Raw genomic sequence first — 18,520 nt, 5'->3', positions numbered from 1 at the left:
GGTGAGACACAGAGTGACTCTCCCTCCACACCGTCCCATCACACACTCCCGGCGACAGACACAGAGTGAATCTCCCTCCACACCGGCCTATCACACACTCCCGGTGTCAGACACAGAGTGAATCTCCCTCCACACCGTCCCATCACGCACTCCTGGGTTCAGACACAGGGAGAATCTCCCTCCACACCGTTGCATCACACACTCGCGGGGTCAGTCACAGAGTGAATCTCCCTCCACACCGTCCCATCACATACTCCCGGGGTCAGAAACAGAGTGAATCTTCCTCCACACCGTCCCATCCCACAATCCCGGGGTCAGACACAGAGTGAGTCTCCCTCCTTACAGTCCCATCACACACACACGGGGTCAGACACAGAAAGAATCTCCCTCCACACCGTCCCATCACACACTCCTGGGGTCAGACACAGAGTGAATCTCCCTCCACACCGTCCCTCAGACACACCCGGGGTCAGACACAGAGTGAATCTCCCTCCACACCGTCCCATCACACACTCACGGGGTCAGACACAGAGTGAATCTCCCTCTTCACCGTCCCATCACACACTCCCGGGGTCAGACACAGAGTGAATCTCCCTCCTCACCGTCCCATCACACACTCCCGGGGACAGACACAGAGTGAATCTCAATCCTCTCCGTCTTATCACACACTCCCGGGGTAAGACAGGTGGTGAATCTCTCTCCTCACCGTCCCATCACACAGTCCCGGGGTCAGACACAGAGTGAGTCTCCCTCCTCACCTTCCCATCACACACTCCCGGGGTCAGACATAGAGTGAATCTCCGTCCACACGGTCCCATCACACACTCCCGGGGTCATACACAGAGTGAACATCCCTCCACACCGTCCCATCACACACTCCCGGGTTCAGACACAGAGTGAATCTCCCTCCACACCGTCCCAACACACACTCCCGGCGTCAGACACAGAGTGAACCTCCCTCCTCACCGTCCCATCACACACTCCCGGGGTCAGATACAGAGTGAGTATCCCTCCACACCGTCCCATCACACACTCCTGGGGTCAGACACAGAGAGAATCTCCCTCCAACCCGTCCCATCACACACTCCCGGAGTGAGTCACAGTGCGAATATCCCTCCTTACTGTCCCATCACACAGTCCGGGGGTCAGACAGAGAGTGAGTCTCCCTCCTCACCGTCCCATCACACACTCCCGGCGTCAGACACAGAGTGAATCTCCCTCCACACAGTCCCATCACACAGTCCCGGCGTCAGACACAGAGTGAATCTCCCTCCACACCGTCCCATCACACACTCCGGGAGTCAGACACACAGTGAATCTCCCTCCACACCGTCCCATCACACACACCGGGAGTCAGACACACAGTGAATCTCCCTCCACACCGTCCCATCACACACTCCCGGGGTCAGACACAGAGTGAGTCTACCTCCACACCGTCCCATCACACACTCCCGGGGTCAGACGCAGAGTGAATCCTCCTCCACACCGTCCCATCTCACAAGCCCGGGGTGAGACACAGAGTGACTCTCCCTCCTCACCGTCCCATCACACACACCCGGGGTCAGACACAGAAAGAATCTCCCTCCAACCCGTCCCATCACACACTCCCGGAGTGAGTCACAGTGCGAATATCCCTCCTTACTGTCCCATCACACAGTCCGGGGGTCAGACAGAGAGTGAGTCTCCCTCCTCACCGTCCCATCACACACTCCCGGCGTCAGACACAGAGTGAATCTCCCTCCACACAGTCCCATCACACACTCCCGGAGTGAGTCACAGTGCGAATATCCCTCCTTACTGTCCCATCACACAGTCCGGGGGTCAGACAGAGAGTGAGTCTCCCTCCTCACCGTCCCATCACACACTCCCGGCGTCAGACACAGAGTGAATCTCCCTCCACACAGTCCCATCACACACTCCCGGCGTCAGACACAGAGTGAATCTCCCTCCACACCGTCCCATCACACACTCCGGGAGTCAGACACACAGTGAATCTCCCTCCACACCGTCCCATCACACACTCCGGGAGTCAGACACACAGTGAATCTCCCTCCACACCGTCCCATCACACACTCCCGGGGTCAGACACAGAGTGAGTCTACCTCCACACCGTCCCATCACACACTCCCGGGGTCAGACGCAGAGTGAATCCTCCTCCACACCGTCCCATCTCACAAGCCCGGGGTGAGACACAGAGTGACTCTCCCTCCTCACCGTCCCATCACACACACCCGGGGTCAGACACAGAAAGAATCTCCCTCCAACCCGTCCCATCACACACTCCCGGGGTAAGACTGGTGGTGAATCTCTCTCCTCACCTTCCCATCACACAGTCCCGCGGTGAGACACAGAGTGAATCTCCCTCCTCACCGTCCCACCACACTCTCCCGGCGTCAGACACAGAGTGTATCTCCCTCCACACCGTCCCATCACACAGTCCCGCGGTCAGTCACAGAGTGAATCTCCCTCCACACCGTCCCATCACACACTCCCGGGGTCAGACACAGAGTGAATCTCCCTCCACACCGTCCCATCACACACTCCCGGGGTCAGACACAGAGTGTATCTCCCTTCACACCGTCCCATCACACAGTCCCGCGGTCAGTCACTGAGTGAATCTCCCACCTCACCGTCCCATCACACACTCCCGGAGTCAGACACAGAGTGAATCTCCCGCCACACAGTCCCATCACAGACTCCCGGGGTCAGACACAGAGTGAATCTTCCACCACCTCGTCCCATCACACTCTCCCGGGGTCAGACACAGAGTGAATCTCCCTCCACACCGTCCCATCACACAATCCCTTGGTCAGACACCGAGTGAATCTCACTCCCCACCTTCCTATCACACACTCCCGGGGTCAGACACAGAGTGAATCTTCCTCCACACCGTCCCATCTCACACTCCCGGGGTCAGACACAGAGTGAATCAACCTCCCCACCTTCCTATCACACACTGCCGGGGTCAGACACAGAGTGAATCTTCCTCCACACCGTCCCATCTCACACTCCCGGGGTCAGACACAGAGTGACTCTCCCTCCTCACCGTCCCATCACACTCTTCTGGGGTCAGACGCAGAGTTAATCTTCCTCCTCACCGTCCCATCACACACTCACTGGGTCAGATACAAAGCCACTCTCCCTCCACACCGTCCCATCACACACTCCTGGGGTCAGACACAGAAAGAATCTCCCTCCAACCCGTCCCATCACACACTCCCGGGGACAGACACAGAGTGAATCTCAATCCTCTCCGTCTTATCACACACTCCCGGGGTCAGACACAGAGTGAACCTCCCTCCACACCGTCCCATCACACACTCCCGGGGTCAGACACAGAGTGAATCTCCGTCCACACGGTCCCATCACACACTCCCGGGGTCAGACACAGAGTGAACCTCCCTCCACACCGTCCCATCACACACTCCCGGGTTCAGACACAGAGTGAATCTCCCTCCACACCGTCCCAACACACACTCCCGGCGTCAGACACAGAGTGAATCTCCGTCCACACGGTCCCATCACACACTCCCGGGGTCAGACACAGAGTGAACCTCCCTCCACACCGTCCCATCACACACTCCCGGGTTCAGACACAGAGTGAATCTCCCTCCACTCCGTCCCAACACACACTCCCGGCGTCAGACACAGAGTGAATCTCCCTCCACACCGTCCCTTCACACACTCCCGGGGTCAGACGCAGAGTGAATCCTCCTCCACACCGTCCCATCTCACAAGCCCGGGGTGAGACACAGAGTGACTCTCCCTCCTCACCGTCCCATCACACACACCCGGGGTCAGACACAGAAAGAATCTCCCTCCAACCCGTCCCATCACACACTCCCGGGGTAAGACTGGTGGTGAATCTCTCTCCTCACCGTCCCATCACACTCTCCCGGGGTCAGACTCAGAGTGAATCTCCCTCCACACCGTCCCATCTCACACTCCCGGGGTCAGACACAGAGTGAATCTCCCTCCACACCGTCCCATCACACACTCCTGGGGTCAGACACAGAGAGAATCTCCCTCCAACCAGTCCCATCACACACTCCCGGGGTCAGACACAGAGTGAATCTCACACCCCACCGTCCCATCGCACACTCCCGGGGTCAGACACAGAGTGAATCTCCCTCCACACCGTCCCATCACACACTCCCGGAGTCAGACACAGAGTGAATCTCCCTCCACACCGTCCCATCACACACTCCCGGGGTCAGATACAGAGTGAGTATCCCTCCACACCGTCCCATCACACACTCCTGGGGTCAGACACAGAGAGAATCTCCCTCCAAACCGTCCCATCACACACTCCAGGAGTGAGTCACAGTGCGAATATCCCTCCTCACTGTCCCATCACACAGTCCGGGGGTCAGACAGAGAGTGAGTCTCCCTCCTCACCGTCCCATCACACACTCCCGGCGTCAGACACAGAGTGAATCTCCCTCCACACCGTCCCTTCACACACTCCCGGGGTCAGACGCAGAGTGAATCCTCCTCCACACCGTCCCATCTCACAAGCCCGGGGTGAGACACAGAGTGACTCTCCCTCCTCACCGTCCCATCACACACACCCGGGGTCAGACACAGAAAGAATCTCGCTCCAACCCGTCCCATCAGACACTCCCGGGGTAAGACTGGTGGTGAATCTCTCTCCTCACCGTCCCATCACACTCTCCCGGGGTCAGACTCAGAGTGAATCTCCCTCCACACCGTCCCATCTCACACTCCCGGGGTCAGACACAGAGTGAATCTCCCTCCACACCGTCCCATCACACACTCCTGGGGTCAGACACAGAGAGAATCTCCCTCCAACCAGTCCCATCACACACTCCCGGGGTCAGACACAGAGTGAATCTCACTCCCCACCGTCCCATCGCACACTCCCGGGGTCAGACACAGAGTGAATCTCCCTCCACACCGTCCCATCACACACTCCCGGAGTCAGACACAGAGTGAACTTCCCTCCACACCGTCCCATCACACACTCCCGGGGTCAGATACAGAGTGAGTATCCCTCCACACCGTCCCATCACACACTCCTGGGGTCAGACACAGAGAGAATCTCCCTCCAACCCGTCCCATCACACACTCCCGGAGTGAGTCACAGTGCGAATATCCCTCCTCACTGTCCCATCACACAGTCCGGGGGTCAGACAGAGAGTGAGTCTCCCTCCTCACCGTCCCATCACACACTCCCGGCGTCAGAAACAGAGTGAATCTCCCTCCACACAGTCCCATCACACACTCCCGGCGTCAGACACAGAGTGAATCTCCCTCCACACCGTCCCATCACACACTCCGGGAGTCAGACACACAGTGTATCTCCCTCCACACCGTCCCATCACACACTCCGGGAGTCAGACACACAGTGAATCTCCCTCCACACAGTCCCATCACACACTCCCGGGGTCAGACACAGAGTGAGTCTACCTCCACACCGTCCCATCACACACTCCCGGGGTCAGACGCAGAGTGAATCCTCCTCCACACCGTCCCATCTCACATGCCCGGGGTGAGACACAGAGTGACTCTCCCTCCTCACCGTCCCATCACACACACCCGGGGTCAGACACAGAAAGTATCTCCCTCCAACCCGTCCCATCACACACTCCCGGGGTAAGACTGGTGGTGAATCTCTCTCCTCACCGTCCCATCACACACTCCCGGGGTCAGACACAGAGTGATCTCCCTCCACACCGTCCCATCACACAGTCCCGCGGTCAGACACAGAGTGAATCTCCCTCCTCACCGTCCCACCACACTCTCCCGGCGTCAGACACAGAGTGTATCTCCCTCCACACCGTCCCATCACACAGTCCCGCGGTCAGTCACAGAGTGAATCTCCCTCCACACCGTCCCATCACACACTCCCGGGGTCAGACACAGTGTGAATCTCCCTCCACACCGTCCCATCACACACTCCCGGGGTCAGACACAGAGTGTATGTCCCTCCACACCGTCCCATCACACAGTCCCGCGGTCAGTCACAGAGTGAATCTCCCTCCTCACCGTCCCATCACACACTCCCGGCGTCAGACACAGAGTGAATCTCCCGCCACACCGTCCCATCACAGACTCCCGGGGTCAGACACAGAGTGAATCTTCCACCACCTCGTCCCATCACACTCTCCCGGGGTCAGACTCAGAGTGAATCTCCCTCCAACCCGTCCCATCACACACTCCCGTGGTAAGACTGGTGGTGAATCTCTCTCCTCACCGTCCCATCACACAGTCCCGCGGTCAGACACAGAGTGAATCTCCCTCCTCACCGTCCCACCACACTCTCCCGCGGTCAGTCACAGAGTGAATCTCCCTCCTCACCGTCCCATCACACACTCCCTGCGTCAGACACAGAGTGAATCTCCCGCCACCTCGTCCCATCACACTCTCCCGGGGTCAGACTCAGAGTGAATCTCCCTCCACACCGTCCCATCTCACACTCCCGGGGTCAGACACAGAGTGAATCTCCCTCCACACCGTCCCATCACACACTCCTGGGGTCAGACACAGAGAGAATCTCCCTCCAACCAGTCCCATCACACACTCCCAGGGTCAGGAACACAGTGAATCTCCCTTCACAGCGTCCCATCACACACTCCCGGTGTCAGACACAGAGTGAATCTCACTCCCCACCGTCCCATCACACACTCCTGGGGTCAGACACAGAGAGAATCTCCCTCCAACCCGTCCCATCACACACTCCCGGAGTGAGTCACAGTGCGAATATCCCTCCTCACCGTCCCATCACACAGTCCGGGGGTCAGACACAGAGTAAATCCCCTTCCGCAGCATCCGATCACACACTCATGTGGTCAGGAACACAGTGAATCACCCTCCACAGTGTCCCATCACACACTCCCGGGGTCAGACACAGAGTGAATCTCACTCCCCACCGTCCCATCGCACACTCCCGGAGTCAGACACAGAGTGAATCTCCCTCCACACCGTCCCATCACACACTCCCGGGGTCAGATACAGAGTGAGTCTCCCTCCACACCGTCCCATCACACACTCCTGGGGTCAGACACAGAGTGATTCTCCCTCCAACCGTTCCATCACACACTCCCGGAGTGAGTCACAGTGCGAATATCCCCCCTCAACGTCCCATCACACACTCCCGGGTTCAGACACAGAGTGAATCTGCCTCCGCACCGTCCCATCACACACTCCCGGGGTCAAGCACAGAGTGACTCTCTCTCAACACCGCCCCATCAAACCTCCCGGGGTCAGACACAGAGTGAATCTCCCTCCCCACCGTCCAATCACACACTCCCACGGTCAGACACAGGGAGATTGACTCTGTGACTGACCCCAGGAGTGTGTGGTGGGACGGTGTGGAGGGAGATTCACTCTGTGTCTCACCCCGGGAGTGTGTGATTGGGCGGTGTGGAGCGAGATTCACACTGTGTCTGACCCCGGGACTGTGTGATGGGACGGTGTGGAGGGAGATTCACTCTGTGACTGACCCCGGGAGTGTGTGATGGGACGGTGTGGACGGAGATTCGCTCTGTGTCTGACCCCGGGACTGTGTGATGGACGGTGTGGAGGGAGATTCTCTCTGTGTCTGACCCCGGGATTTTGTGTTGGGACGGTGAGGAGGGAGATTCACTCTGTGTCTGACTCCGGGAGTGTGTGATGGGACGGTGTGGAGGGAGATTCACTTTGTGTCTGACCCAGGCATTGTGTGATTGACGGTGTGGAGGGAGATTCACTCTGTGTCTGACCCCGGGAGTGTGTGTTGGGACGGTGAGGAGGGAGATCACTCTGTGTCTGACCCCGGGAGTGTGTGATGGGACGGTGAGGCGGTTGATTCACTTTGTGTCTGACCCAGGCAGTGTGTGATTGACGGTGTGGAGGGAGATTCACTCTGCGTCTGACCACGGGAGTGTGTGATGGGGCGGTGTGGAAGGAGATTCACTCTGTGTCTGATCCCGGGAGTGTGTGATGGGACGGTGTGGAGGGAGATTCACTCTGTGTCTGACCCCTGGAGTATGTGATGGGACTTTGTGGAGGGAGATTCACTCTGTGTCTGACCCCGGGAGTGCGTGATCGTCGGTGCGGACGGAGATGCACTCTGTGTCTGACACCGGGAGTGTGTGATGGGACGGTGTGGAGGGAGATTCACTCTGTGTCTGACCCCGGGAGTGTGTAATGGGACGGTGTGGAGGGAGATTCACTCTGTGTCTGACCCCGGGAGTGTGTGATGGGACGGTGAGGAGGGAGATTCACTCTGTGTCTGACTCCGGGAGTGTGTGATGGGACAGTGTGGAGGGAGATTCACTCAGTGTCTGACCCCGGGAGTATGTGATGGGACGTTGTTGAGGGAGATTCACTCTGTGTCTGACCGCGAGAGTGGGTGATGGGACGGTGTGGAGGGAGATTCACTCTGTGTCTGACCCTGGGAGTGAGTGATTGGACGGTGAGGAGGGAGATTCACTCTGTGTCTGACGCGGGGAGTGTGTGATGGGACGGTGTGGAGGGAGATTCATTCTTGTGTCTGACCCCGGGAGTGTGTGATGGGACGGTGTGGAGGGAGATTCACTCTGTGTCTGACCCCGGGAGTGTGTGATGGGACGGTGAGGAGGGAGATTCACTCTGTGTCTGACTCCGGGAGTGTGTGATGGGACAGTGTGGAGGGAGATTCACACAGTGTCTGACCCCGGGAGTATGTAATGGGACGGTGTGGAGGGAGATTCACTCTGTGTCTGACCGCGAGAGTGGGTGATGGGACGGTGTGGAGGGAGATTCACTCTGTGTCTGACCCTGGGAGTGTGTGATTGGACGGTGAGGAGGGAGATTCACTCTGTGTCTGACGCGGGGAGTGTGTGATGGGACGGTGTGGAGGGAGATTCACTCTTGTGTCTGACCCCGGGAGTGTGTGATGGGACGGTGTGGAGGGAGATTCACTCTTGTGTCTGACCCCGGGAGTGTGTGATGGGACGGTGTGGAGGGAGATTCACTCTGTGTCTGACCCCGGGAGTGTGTGATGGGACGGTGTGGAGGGAGATTCACTCTGTGTCTGACCCCGGGAGTGTGTAATGGGACGGTGTGGAGGGAGATTCACTCTGTGTCTGACCCCGGGAGTGTGTGATGGGACGGTGAGGAGGGAGATTCACTCTGTGTCTGACTCCGGGAGTGTGTGATGGGACAGTGTGGAGGGAGATTCACTCAGTGTCTGACCCCGGGAGTATGTGATGGGACGTTGTTGAGGGAGATTCACTCTGTGTCTGACCGCGAGAGTGGGTGATGGGACGGTGTGGAGGGAGATTCACTCTGTGTCTGACCCTGGGAGTGTGTGATTGGACGGTGAGGAGGGAGATTCACTCTGTGTCTGTCGCGGGGAGTGTGTGATGGGACGGTGTGGAGGGAGATTCATTCTTGTGTCTGACCCCGGGAGTGTGTGATGGGACGGTGTGGAGGGAGATTCACTCTGTGTCTGACCCCGGGAGTGTGTGATGGGACGGTGAGGAGGGAGATTCACTCTGTGTCTGACTCCGGGAGTGTGTGATGGGACAGTGTGGAGGGAGATTCACTCAGTGTCTGACCCCGGGAGTATGTAATGGGACGGTGTGGAGGGAGATTCACTCTGTGTCTGACCGCGAGAGTGGGTGATGGGACGGTGTGGAGGGAGATTCACTCTGTGTCTGACCCTGGGAGTGTGTGATTGGACGGTGAGGAGGGAGATTCACTCTGTGTCTGACGCGGGGAGTGTGTGATGGGACGGTGTGGAGGGAGATTCACTCTTGTGTCTGACCCCGGGAGTGTGTGATGGGACGGTGTGGAGGGAGATTCACTCTTGTGTCTGACCCCGGGAGTGTGTGATGGGACGGTGTGGAGGGAGATTCACTCTGTGTCTGACCCTGGGAGTGTGTGATTGGACGGTGAGGAGGGAGATTCACTCTGTGTCTGACGCGGGGAGTGTGTGATGGGACGGTGTGGAGTGAGATTCACTCTTGTGTCTGACCCCGGGAGTGTGTGATGGGACGGTGTGGAGGGAGATTCACTCTTGTGTCTGACCCCGGGAGTGTGTGATGGGACGGTGTGGAGGGAGATTCACTCTGTGTCTGACCCCGGGAGTGTGTAATGGGACGGTGTGGAGGGAGATTCACTCTGTGTCTGACCCCGGGAGTGTGTGATGGGACGGTGTGGAGGGAGATTCACTCTGTGTCTGACCCCTGGAGTGTGTGATGGGACGTTGAGGGTGGAGCGCCCCCTAGTGTCTGGGCCAGGTGTGACTGATGAGATGTAACTTCACAATTCGTCGCAATAGTAACCAGTCAGGCTGTTTCAGAAATTTATCTTGATTTATTTAAGTGTATATTTTTCATTTCTAGTCTCCGAGGCGTACAGCGAGCCTCGATCTGATTTGTGAATGTGTAGCCCCCAGGGATCGAGTGAGGTGCGGGATTGAGTAGGGTCAGGGACGTGCGGCGGTTTACTGGAGCTAAGGCTTTGAAAGGGTGGAGACGATGGCGTCCGGAAGGGGGAGGAATTGTGTTTGCTAAGATGGAGGGCGTGGAACAGAGCGGTTTCGGGAAATGGTAGAGGGTGAGACCGGGGACAGGTGGGAGAGAGGGGGAATGGCAGGTGAGAGGAAGGGCAGGGGGGAATTTGAATGGGAGTGACGAGGGAAAGGGAGTGGAAGCGGGGAACAGTGCGTGAGTTACATTGTAGAAGCGAAAAGAGCAGTGGGGAGTTGGTGCGGGCAGGGGGGTTGGAGTGGGTGCGTGGGGGGATTGAGTGCTATCGTGGGGCGATTTAGGGAAAGTGAGAGTGGAGGGGAGTGCAGAGCGAGGGGGGCGGGAGTGAATGGTTGAGTGACGGATTGCAGGGTGAGGGGAAGATATCGAGGGTAGAGGAGTGACGGGACGGGTCCCGTAGATGGGACGGGGTCAGGTCTGCGCGATCCCAGCCCTTAGCCCTCCCCACGAGTGAGCCAGACGAACAGGGCGGTCAGGAGCAGGGCCGCGGGGCGCCCGGTGTGGCCGGGAGCCCGCCCGGACAGCATCCTCACGCACGGAGTGACCTTCTTCTCCGGGATGTCCGGGATCTTCACTGGGACGTACTTCAGTCCCTGACCGCGGCGAGAGCGATAATGGTGGGGAGGAGAGAGGGAAGGAGAGCGCCGATTAGACAGTAAAAGTACTCTGAGCTTTTAAACACGCTAGTGTACGTGTCTGTTTGCACAAGACGCTCAGAAACTCTTGTGTGCACGTCCGAGTGATTGTTTCTGTGTGTGTGTGTGTGTGTGTGTGTGTGTGTGTGTGTGTGTGTGTGTGTGTGTGTGTGTGTGTGTGTGTGTGTGAGTCTGTGTGTGTGTGTGTGTGTGTGTGTGTGTGTGTGTGTGTGAGTCTGTGTGTGTGTGTGTGTGTGTGTGTGTGTGTGTGTGTGTGTGTGTGTGTCTATCTGTCTCTAGGTCTGTGTGTGCGTGTGTCTGCCTGTCTGTGTATGTGTCTGTGTGCGTGTGTGTGTGTGTGTGTCTCTCTGTCTATCTGCCTGCCTCTGTGTGTCTGTCTGTCTGTCTGTCTGTCTGTGTGTGTGCGCTTGTCTGTCTGTCTGTGTGTCTGTGTGTGTCTGTCTGTGTGTGTGTGTGTGTGTGTGTGTGTGTGTGTGTGTGTGTGTGTGTGTGTGTGTGTGTGTGTGTGTCTGTCAGTCTGTGTGTCTCTGTGTGTATGTGTGTGTGTCTGTCTGTCTGTCTGTCGGTCTGTGTGTGTGTCTGTGTGTGTGTGTGTGTGTGTGTGTGTGTGTGTCTTTCTGTCTGTGTGTATGTGTGTGTGTGCGTGTGTGTGTGTATGTGTGTGTGTGTGTGTGTCTTTCTGTCTGTGTGTATGTGTGTGTGTGCGTGTGTGTGTGTATGTGTGTGTGTCTGTGTGTGTATGTCTCTCTCTCTCTCTGTCTGTCTGCCTGTCTCTGTGTGTGTATCTGTCGGTGTGTGTGTGTGTTTGTGTGTGTGTGTCTCCGTGTACGTATGTGTGTGTCTGTCTGTCTGTGTGTGTGTGTGTGTCTGCCTGTCTATGTGTCTGTGTGCGTGTGTGTGTGTGTCTCTGTCTGTCTGTCTGTGTGTCTGTTTGTGTGTGTGTGTGTGTGTGTGTGTGTGTGTGTGTGTGTGTGTGTGTGTGTGTGTGTGTGTGTGTGTGTGTGTCTATCTGTCGGTCTGTGTGTGTGTCTGTCTCTGTCTGTGTGTGCCTGTCTGTCTGTGTGTGTGTCTGTCTGTCTGTCTGTCGGTCTGTGTCTGTCTGCTGTGTGTCTGTGTCTGTCTGTCTGTTCACTCCATTATCGAGTTACATACGTTGAGTGCAACACTGAGCTTTGTCATAAGCGCACAGGAACCCCACAGAAGGGGTTGAGAGGAAGCCGTCCATCCAACGCCACCGCCCCCACCTGCCCCCTCAACTCCTCTACCTTCGAGTCGTAATCCTACCCCACCTCACCCCCTGCACGAAACTGGAGAGATGAACATTTGCGACGCCAAAACCAACACGCGTCCCCCCGCACAAAAAAATCTATCAGGCCACCGGCGTGGGAGGACGCCGAATCGCTAATCCCGTCCCTTCCCCCCCCCCCCCCACCCACACACCGCCGATCGGCGACAGTGAGACAGGGCGAGAGATACGGACAGAAAGCGCACAACAACGCGGAAACGAAAGAGGCCAACACCGACCACAGTTCGTCTGACCCGCGGTTTCCCCACCCCCCCCCCACGGATCTCATGACTTTCGGTAGCGACTCAATAGACAGTAGGTGTAGGAGTAGGCCATTCGGCCGTTCTAGCCAGCAGCGCCATTCACTGTGATCCTGGCTAATCATCCACAATCAGTTCCCCGTTCCTGCCCTCTCCCCATATCCCTTGACCCCACTATCTATAACAGCTCTATCTAACTCTCTCGAATGCATCCAGAGAATTGGTCTCCACTGCCTTCTGAGGCAGAGCATTCCACAGATCCACAACTCTCTGGGTGAAAAAGTTTTTCTGCAACTCCGTTCTAAATGGCCCACCCCTTATTCTTAAACTGTGGCCTCTGGTTCTGGACTCACCCATCATTGGGAACATATTTCCTGCCTCTAGCGTGTCCAATCCCTTAATAATCTTACACGTTTCAATCAGATCCCCTCCCATCCTTCTAGTTTCCAGTGTATACAAGCCCAGTCGCTCCAATCTTTCAACATATGACAGTCCCGCCATTTCGGGAATTAACCTCCTGAACCTACGCTGCACTCCCTCGATAGCAAGAATGTCCTTCCTCAAATTTGGAGACCAAAACTGCATCCAATACTCCGGGTGTGGTCCCACCAGGGCCCTGTACAACTGCAGAAGGACCTCTTTGCTCCTAGACTCGACTCCCCTTGTTATGAAGGCCAATATGCCGTTAGCTTTCCTCACTGCCTGCTGTACCTGCATGCTTGCTTTCATTGACTGATGTACAAGAACACTTAGATCTCGTTGTTCTTCCCCTTTTCCGAACTTGACACCATTCAGATAGTAATCTGCCTTCCTGTTCTTTCCACCAAAGTGGATATCCTCTCATTTATCCACATTCAACTGCATCTGCCGTACATTTGCCCACTCACCCAACCTGTCCAAGTCACACTGCATTCTCATAACATCCACCTGACATTTCACACTGCCACCCAGCTTTGTGTCATCGGCAAATTTGATACTTCTAATCTCTTCATCAAATCATCTAACTCACCGTCCGACTGACCACAATAACGGTCTGGTTGGTCTCCAGGACGTTCCTCTCGAGCTCCTTGGCGCGGGCATCGTTCCACATCCAGCCGGACAGGGTGGTGAACACCTCTTCGCCGCTGGGGGAGGGGTGGGAAGAGTGGATGAGAGATCGCCAGAATCTCTCGTGGTCCACCGCTGTCCCCTACCATTTCCCTCCCTCCCCTTGCCCCTCCATCGAACAGCACCCAGCTCCGCTTTCACCGCCCCCTCGCTCGGCCTCCACCGTCTCCTATTCACCCACCGCCTCCCCGTTCCCCTCGAGACTCCGCCTACCAACACCACCCCGCACCCCCCACCAACACATACCGACATCGCCTTGCCCAAAAACACCTCCCTCGAATTCCCCGGCCTCCTCCTTCGCCTCCCTACTCTCCGCCCCCTCATCCGCTTAGCAACACAGAGCCCGCCCACGAAAACACCTCCCTTGAGTTAACAAGCCTCTGACTCCCCTCCCTCACTGCACCCACATCCGCCCTCGCACTTCAACGCCTGTTCTCCCCTCTGCCAGTGGGACAAACTGTTGACACAAAAGGTTTAGAGGGTGGTCCGTCTGTGGAAGGAGCTGCCGGAGGAAGTGGTCGAGGCAGGTACATTAACGACACTCGGACAGGGACACGGATAGGAAAGGTTTAGAGGGATACGGGTGGTCCGTCTGTGGAAGGAGCTGCCGGAGGAAGTGGTCGAGGCAGGTACATTAACGACACTCGGACAGGGACACGGATAGGAAAGGTTTAGAGGGATACGGATGGTCCGTCTGTGGAAGGAGCTGCCGGAGGAAGTGGTCGAGGCAGGTACATTAACGACACTCGGACAGGGACACGGATAGGAAAGGTTTAGAGGGATACGGGTGGTCCGTCTGTGGAAGGAGCTGCCGGAGGAAGTGGTCGAGGCAGGTACATTAACGACACTCGGACAGGGACACGGATAGGAAAGGTTTAGAGGGATACGGGTGGTCCGTCTGTGGAAGGAGCTGCCGGAGGAAGTGGTCGAGGCAGGTACATTAACGACACTCGGTCAGGGACACGGATAGGAAAGGTTTAGAGGGATACGGGTGGTCCGTCTGTGGAAGGAGCTGCCGGAGGAAGTGGTCGAGGCAGGTACATTAACGACACTCGGACAGGGACACGGATAGGAAAGGTTCAGAGGGATACGGGTGGTCCATCTGTGGAAGGAGCTGCTGGAGGAAGTGGTCGAGGCAGGTACATTAACGACACTCGGACAGGGACACGGATAGGAAAGGTTTAGAGGGATACGGGTGGTCCGTCTGTGGAAGGAGCTGCCGGAGGAAGTGGTCGAGGCAGGTACATTAACGACACTCGGACAGGGACACGGATAGGAAAGGTTTAGAGGGATACGGGTGGTCCGTCTGTGGAAGGAGCTGCCGGAGGAAGTGGTCGAGGCAGGTACATTAACGACACTCGGACAGGGACACGGATAGGAAAGGTTTAGAGGGATACGGATGGTCCGTCTGTGGAAGGAGCTGCCGGAGGAAGTGGTCGAGGCAGGTACATTAACGACACTCGGACAGGGACACGGATAGGAAAGGTTTAGAGGGATACGGGTGGTCCGTCTGTGGAAGGAGCTGCCGGAGGAAGTGGTCGAGGCAGGTACATTAACGACACTCGGACAGGGACACGGATAGGAAAGGTTTAGAGGGATACGGGTGGTCCGTCTGTGGAAGGAGCTGCCGGAGGAAGTGGTCGAGGCAGGTACATTAACGACACTCGGACAGGGACACGGATAGGAAAGGTTTAGAGGGATACGGGTGGTCCGTCTGTGGAAGGAGCTGCCGGAGGAAGTGGTCGAGGCAGGTACATTAACGACACTCGGACAGGGACACGGATAGGAAAGGTTCAGAGGGATACGGGTGGTCCATCTGTGGAAGGAGCTGCTGGAGGAAGTGGTCGAGGCAGGTACATTAACGACACTCGGACAGGGACACGGATAGGAAAGGTTTAGAGGGATACGGGTGGTCCGTCTGTGGAAGGAGCTGCCGGAGGAAGTGGTCGAGGCAGGTACATTAACGACACTCGGACAGGGACACGGATAGGAAAGGTTTAGAGGGATACGGGTGGTCCGTCTGTGGAAGGAGCTGCCGGAGGAAGTGGTCGAGGCAGGTACATTAACGACACTCGGACAGGGACACGGATAGGAAAGGTTTAGAGGGATACGGGTGGTCCGTCTGCGGAAGGAGATGCCGGAGGAAGTGGTCGAGTCAGGTACATTAACGACACTCGGACAGGGACACGGATAGGAAAGGTTTAGAGGGATACGGGTGGTCCGTCTGCGAAAGGAGCTGCCGGAGGAAGTGGTCGAGGCAGATACATTAACGACACTCGGACAGGGACACGGATAGGAAAGGTTTAGAGGGATACGGGTGGTCCGTCTGTGGAAGGAGCCGCCGGAGGAAGTGGTCGAGGCAGGGACATTAACGACACTCGGACAGGGACACGGATAGTGAAGGTTTAGAGGGATACGGGTGGTCCGTCTGTGGAAGGAGCTGCCGGAGGAAGTGGTCGAGGCAGGTACATTAACGACACTCGGACAGGGACACGGATGGGAAAGGTTTAGAGGGATACGGGGGGTCCGTCTGTGGAAGGAGCTGCCGGAGGACGCGGTCGAGGCAGGTACATTAACGACACTCGGACAGGGACACGGATAGGAAAGGTTTACAGGGATACGGGTAGTCCGTCTGTAGAGGAGCTGCCGGAGGAAGTGTTCGAGGCAGGGACATTAACGACACTCGGACAGGGAAACGGATAGGAAAGGTTTAGAGGGATACGGGTGGTCCGTCTGTGGAAGGAGCTGCCGGAGGAAGTGGTCGAGGCAGGTACATAAACGACACTCGGACAGGGACACGGATAGGAAAGGTTTAGAGGGATACGGGTGGTCCGTCTGTGGAAGGAGCTGCCGGAGGAGGTGGTCGAGGCAGGTACATTAACGACACTCGAACAGGGACACGGATAGGAAAGGTTTAGAGGGATACGTGTGGTCCGTCTGTGGAAGGAGCTGCCGGAGGAAGTGGTCGAGGCGGGTACATTAACGACACTCGGACAGGGACACGGATGGGAAAGGTTTAGAGGGATACGGGGGGTCCGTCTGTGGAAGTAGCTGCCGGAGGAAGTGGTCGAGGCGGGTACATTAACGACACTCGGACAGGGACACGGATAGGAAAGGTTTAGAGGGGTACGGGTGGTCCGTCTGTGGAGGAGCTGCCGGAGGAAGTGTTCGAGGCAGGGACATTAACGACACTCGGACAGGGACACGGATAGGAAAGGTTTAGAGCGATACGGGTGGTCCGTCTGTGGAAGGAGCTGCCGGAGGAAGTGGTCGAGGCAGGTACATTAGCGACACTCGGACAGGGACACGGATAGGAAAGTTTTAGAGGGATACGGGTGGTCCGTCTGTGGAAGGAGCTGCCGTAGGAAGTGGTCGAGGCAGGTACATTAACGATACTCGGACAGGGACACGGATAGGAAAGGTTTAGAGGGATACGTGTGGTCCGTCTGTGGAAGGAGCTGCCGGAGGAAGTGGTCGGGGCGGGTACATTAACGACACTCGGACAGGGACACGGATAGGAAAGGTTTAGAGGGATACGGGTGGTCCGTCTGTGGAAGGGGCTGCCGGAGGAAGTGGTCGAGGCGGGTACATTAACGACACTCGGACAGGGACACGGATAGGAAAGGTTTAGAGGGATACGTGTGGTCCGTCTGTGGAAGGAGCTGCCGGAGGAAGTGGTCGGGGCGGGTACATTAACGACACTCGGACAGGGACACGGATAGGAAAGGTTTGGAGGGATACGGGTGGTCCGTCTGTGGAAGGAGCTGCCGGAGGAAGTGGTCGAGGCAGGTACATGAACGACACTCGGACAGGGACACGGATAGGAAAGGTTTGGAGGGATGCGGGTGGTCCGTCTGTGGAAGGAGCTGCCGGAGGAAGTGGTCGTGGCGGGTACATTAACGACACTCGGACAGGGACACGGATAGGAAAGGTTTAGAGGGATACGGGTGGTCCGTCTGTGGAAGGAGCTGCCGGAGGAAGTGGTCGAGGCAGGTACATTAACGACACTCGGACAGGGACACGGATAGGAAAGGTTTAGAGGGATACGGGTGGTTGTCTGTGGAAGCAGCTGCCGGAGGAAGTGGTCGGGGCGGGTACATTAACGACACTCGGACAGGGACACGGATAGGAAAGGTTTAGAGGGATACGGGTGGTCCGTCTGTGGAAGGGGCTGCCGGAGGAAGTGGCCGAGGCGGGTACATTAACGACACTCGGACAGGGACACGGATAGGAAAGGCTTAGCGGGATACGGGTGGTCCGTCTGTGGAAGGAGCTGCCGGAGGAAGTGGTCGAGGCGGGTGCATTAACGACACTCGGACAGGGACACGGATAGGAATGGTTTGAAGGGATACGGGTGGTCCGTCTGTGGAAGGAGCTGCCGGAGGAAGTGGTCGAGGCAGGTACATTAACGACACTCGGACAGGGACACTGATAGGAAAGGTTTAGAGGGATACGGGTGGTCCGTCTGTGGAAGGAGCTGCCGGAGGAAGTGGTCGAGGCAGGTACATGAACGACACTCGGACAGGGACACGGATAGGAAAGGTTCAGAGGGATACGGGTGGTCCGTCTGTGGAAGGAGCTTCCGGAGGAAGTGGTCGAGGCAGGTACATTAACGACACTTGGACATGGACACGGATAGGAAAGGTTTAGAGGGATACGGGTGGTCCGTCTGTGGAGGAGCTGCCGGAGGAAGTGTTCGAGGCAGGGACATTAACGACACTCGGACAGGGA

At 57.1% G+C, this 18,520-nt stretch overlaps 1 protein-coding gene across 1 annotated transcript in view; it reads right to left on the bottom strand.

Moving 5' to 3' along the window:
- Positions 1-10,024: 10,024 nt before the first annotated feature.
- Positions 10,025-18,520, bottom strand: part of LOC132389109 (DBH-like monooxygenase protein 2 homolog) — a 43,102-nt gene continuing 34,606 nt past the window's right edge. Inside the window, exons 4-5 of the mRNA XM_059961542.1 lie at positions 13,692-13,806; positions 10,025-11,074 (exon numbers count right to left, since the gene is read on the bottom strand). Of these exons, the coding sequence (XP_059817525.1) occupies positions 10,916-11,074; positions 13,692-13,806 (274 nt within the window). The 3' untranslated portion in view covers positions 10,025-10,915. The remainder of the gene's footprint in view (positions 11,075-13,691; positions 13,807-18,520) is intronic.

This window comes from Hypanus sabinus, unplaced genomic scaffold (genome assembly GCF_030144855.1).
Source record: "Hypanus sabinus isolate sHypSab1 unplaced genomic scaffold, sHypSab1.hap1 scaffold_474, whole genome shotgun sequence".
Lineage (NCBI taxonomy): Eukaryota > Metazoa > Chordata > Chondrichthyes > Myliobatiformes > Dasyatidae > Hypanus > Hypanus sabinus.
Note: the sequence above shows the minus strand (reverse complement) of the source record. Positions and strands in the feature narration are given on the sequence as shown.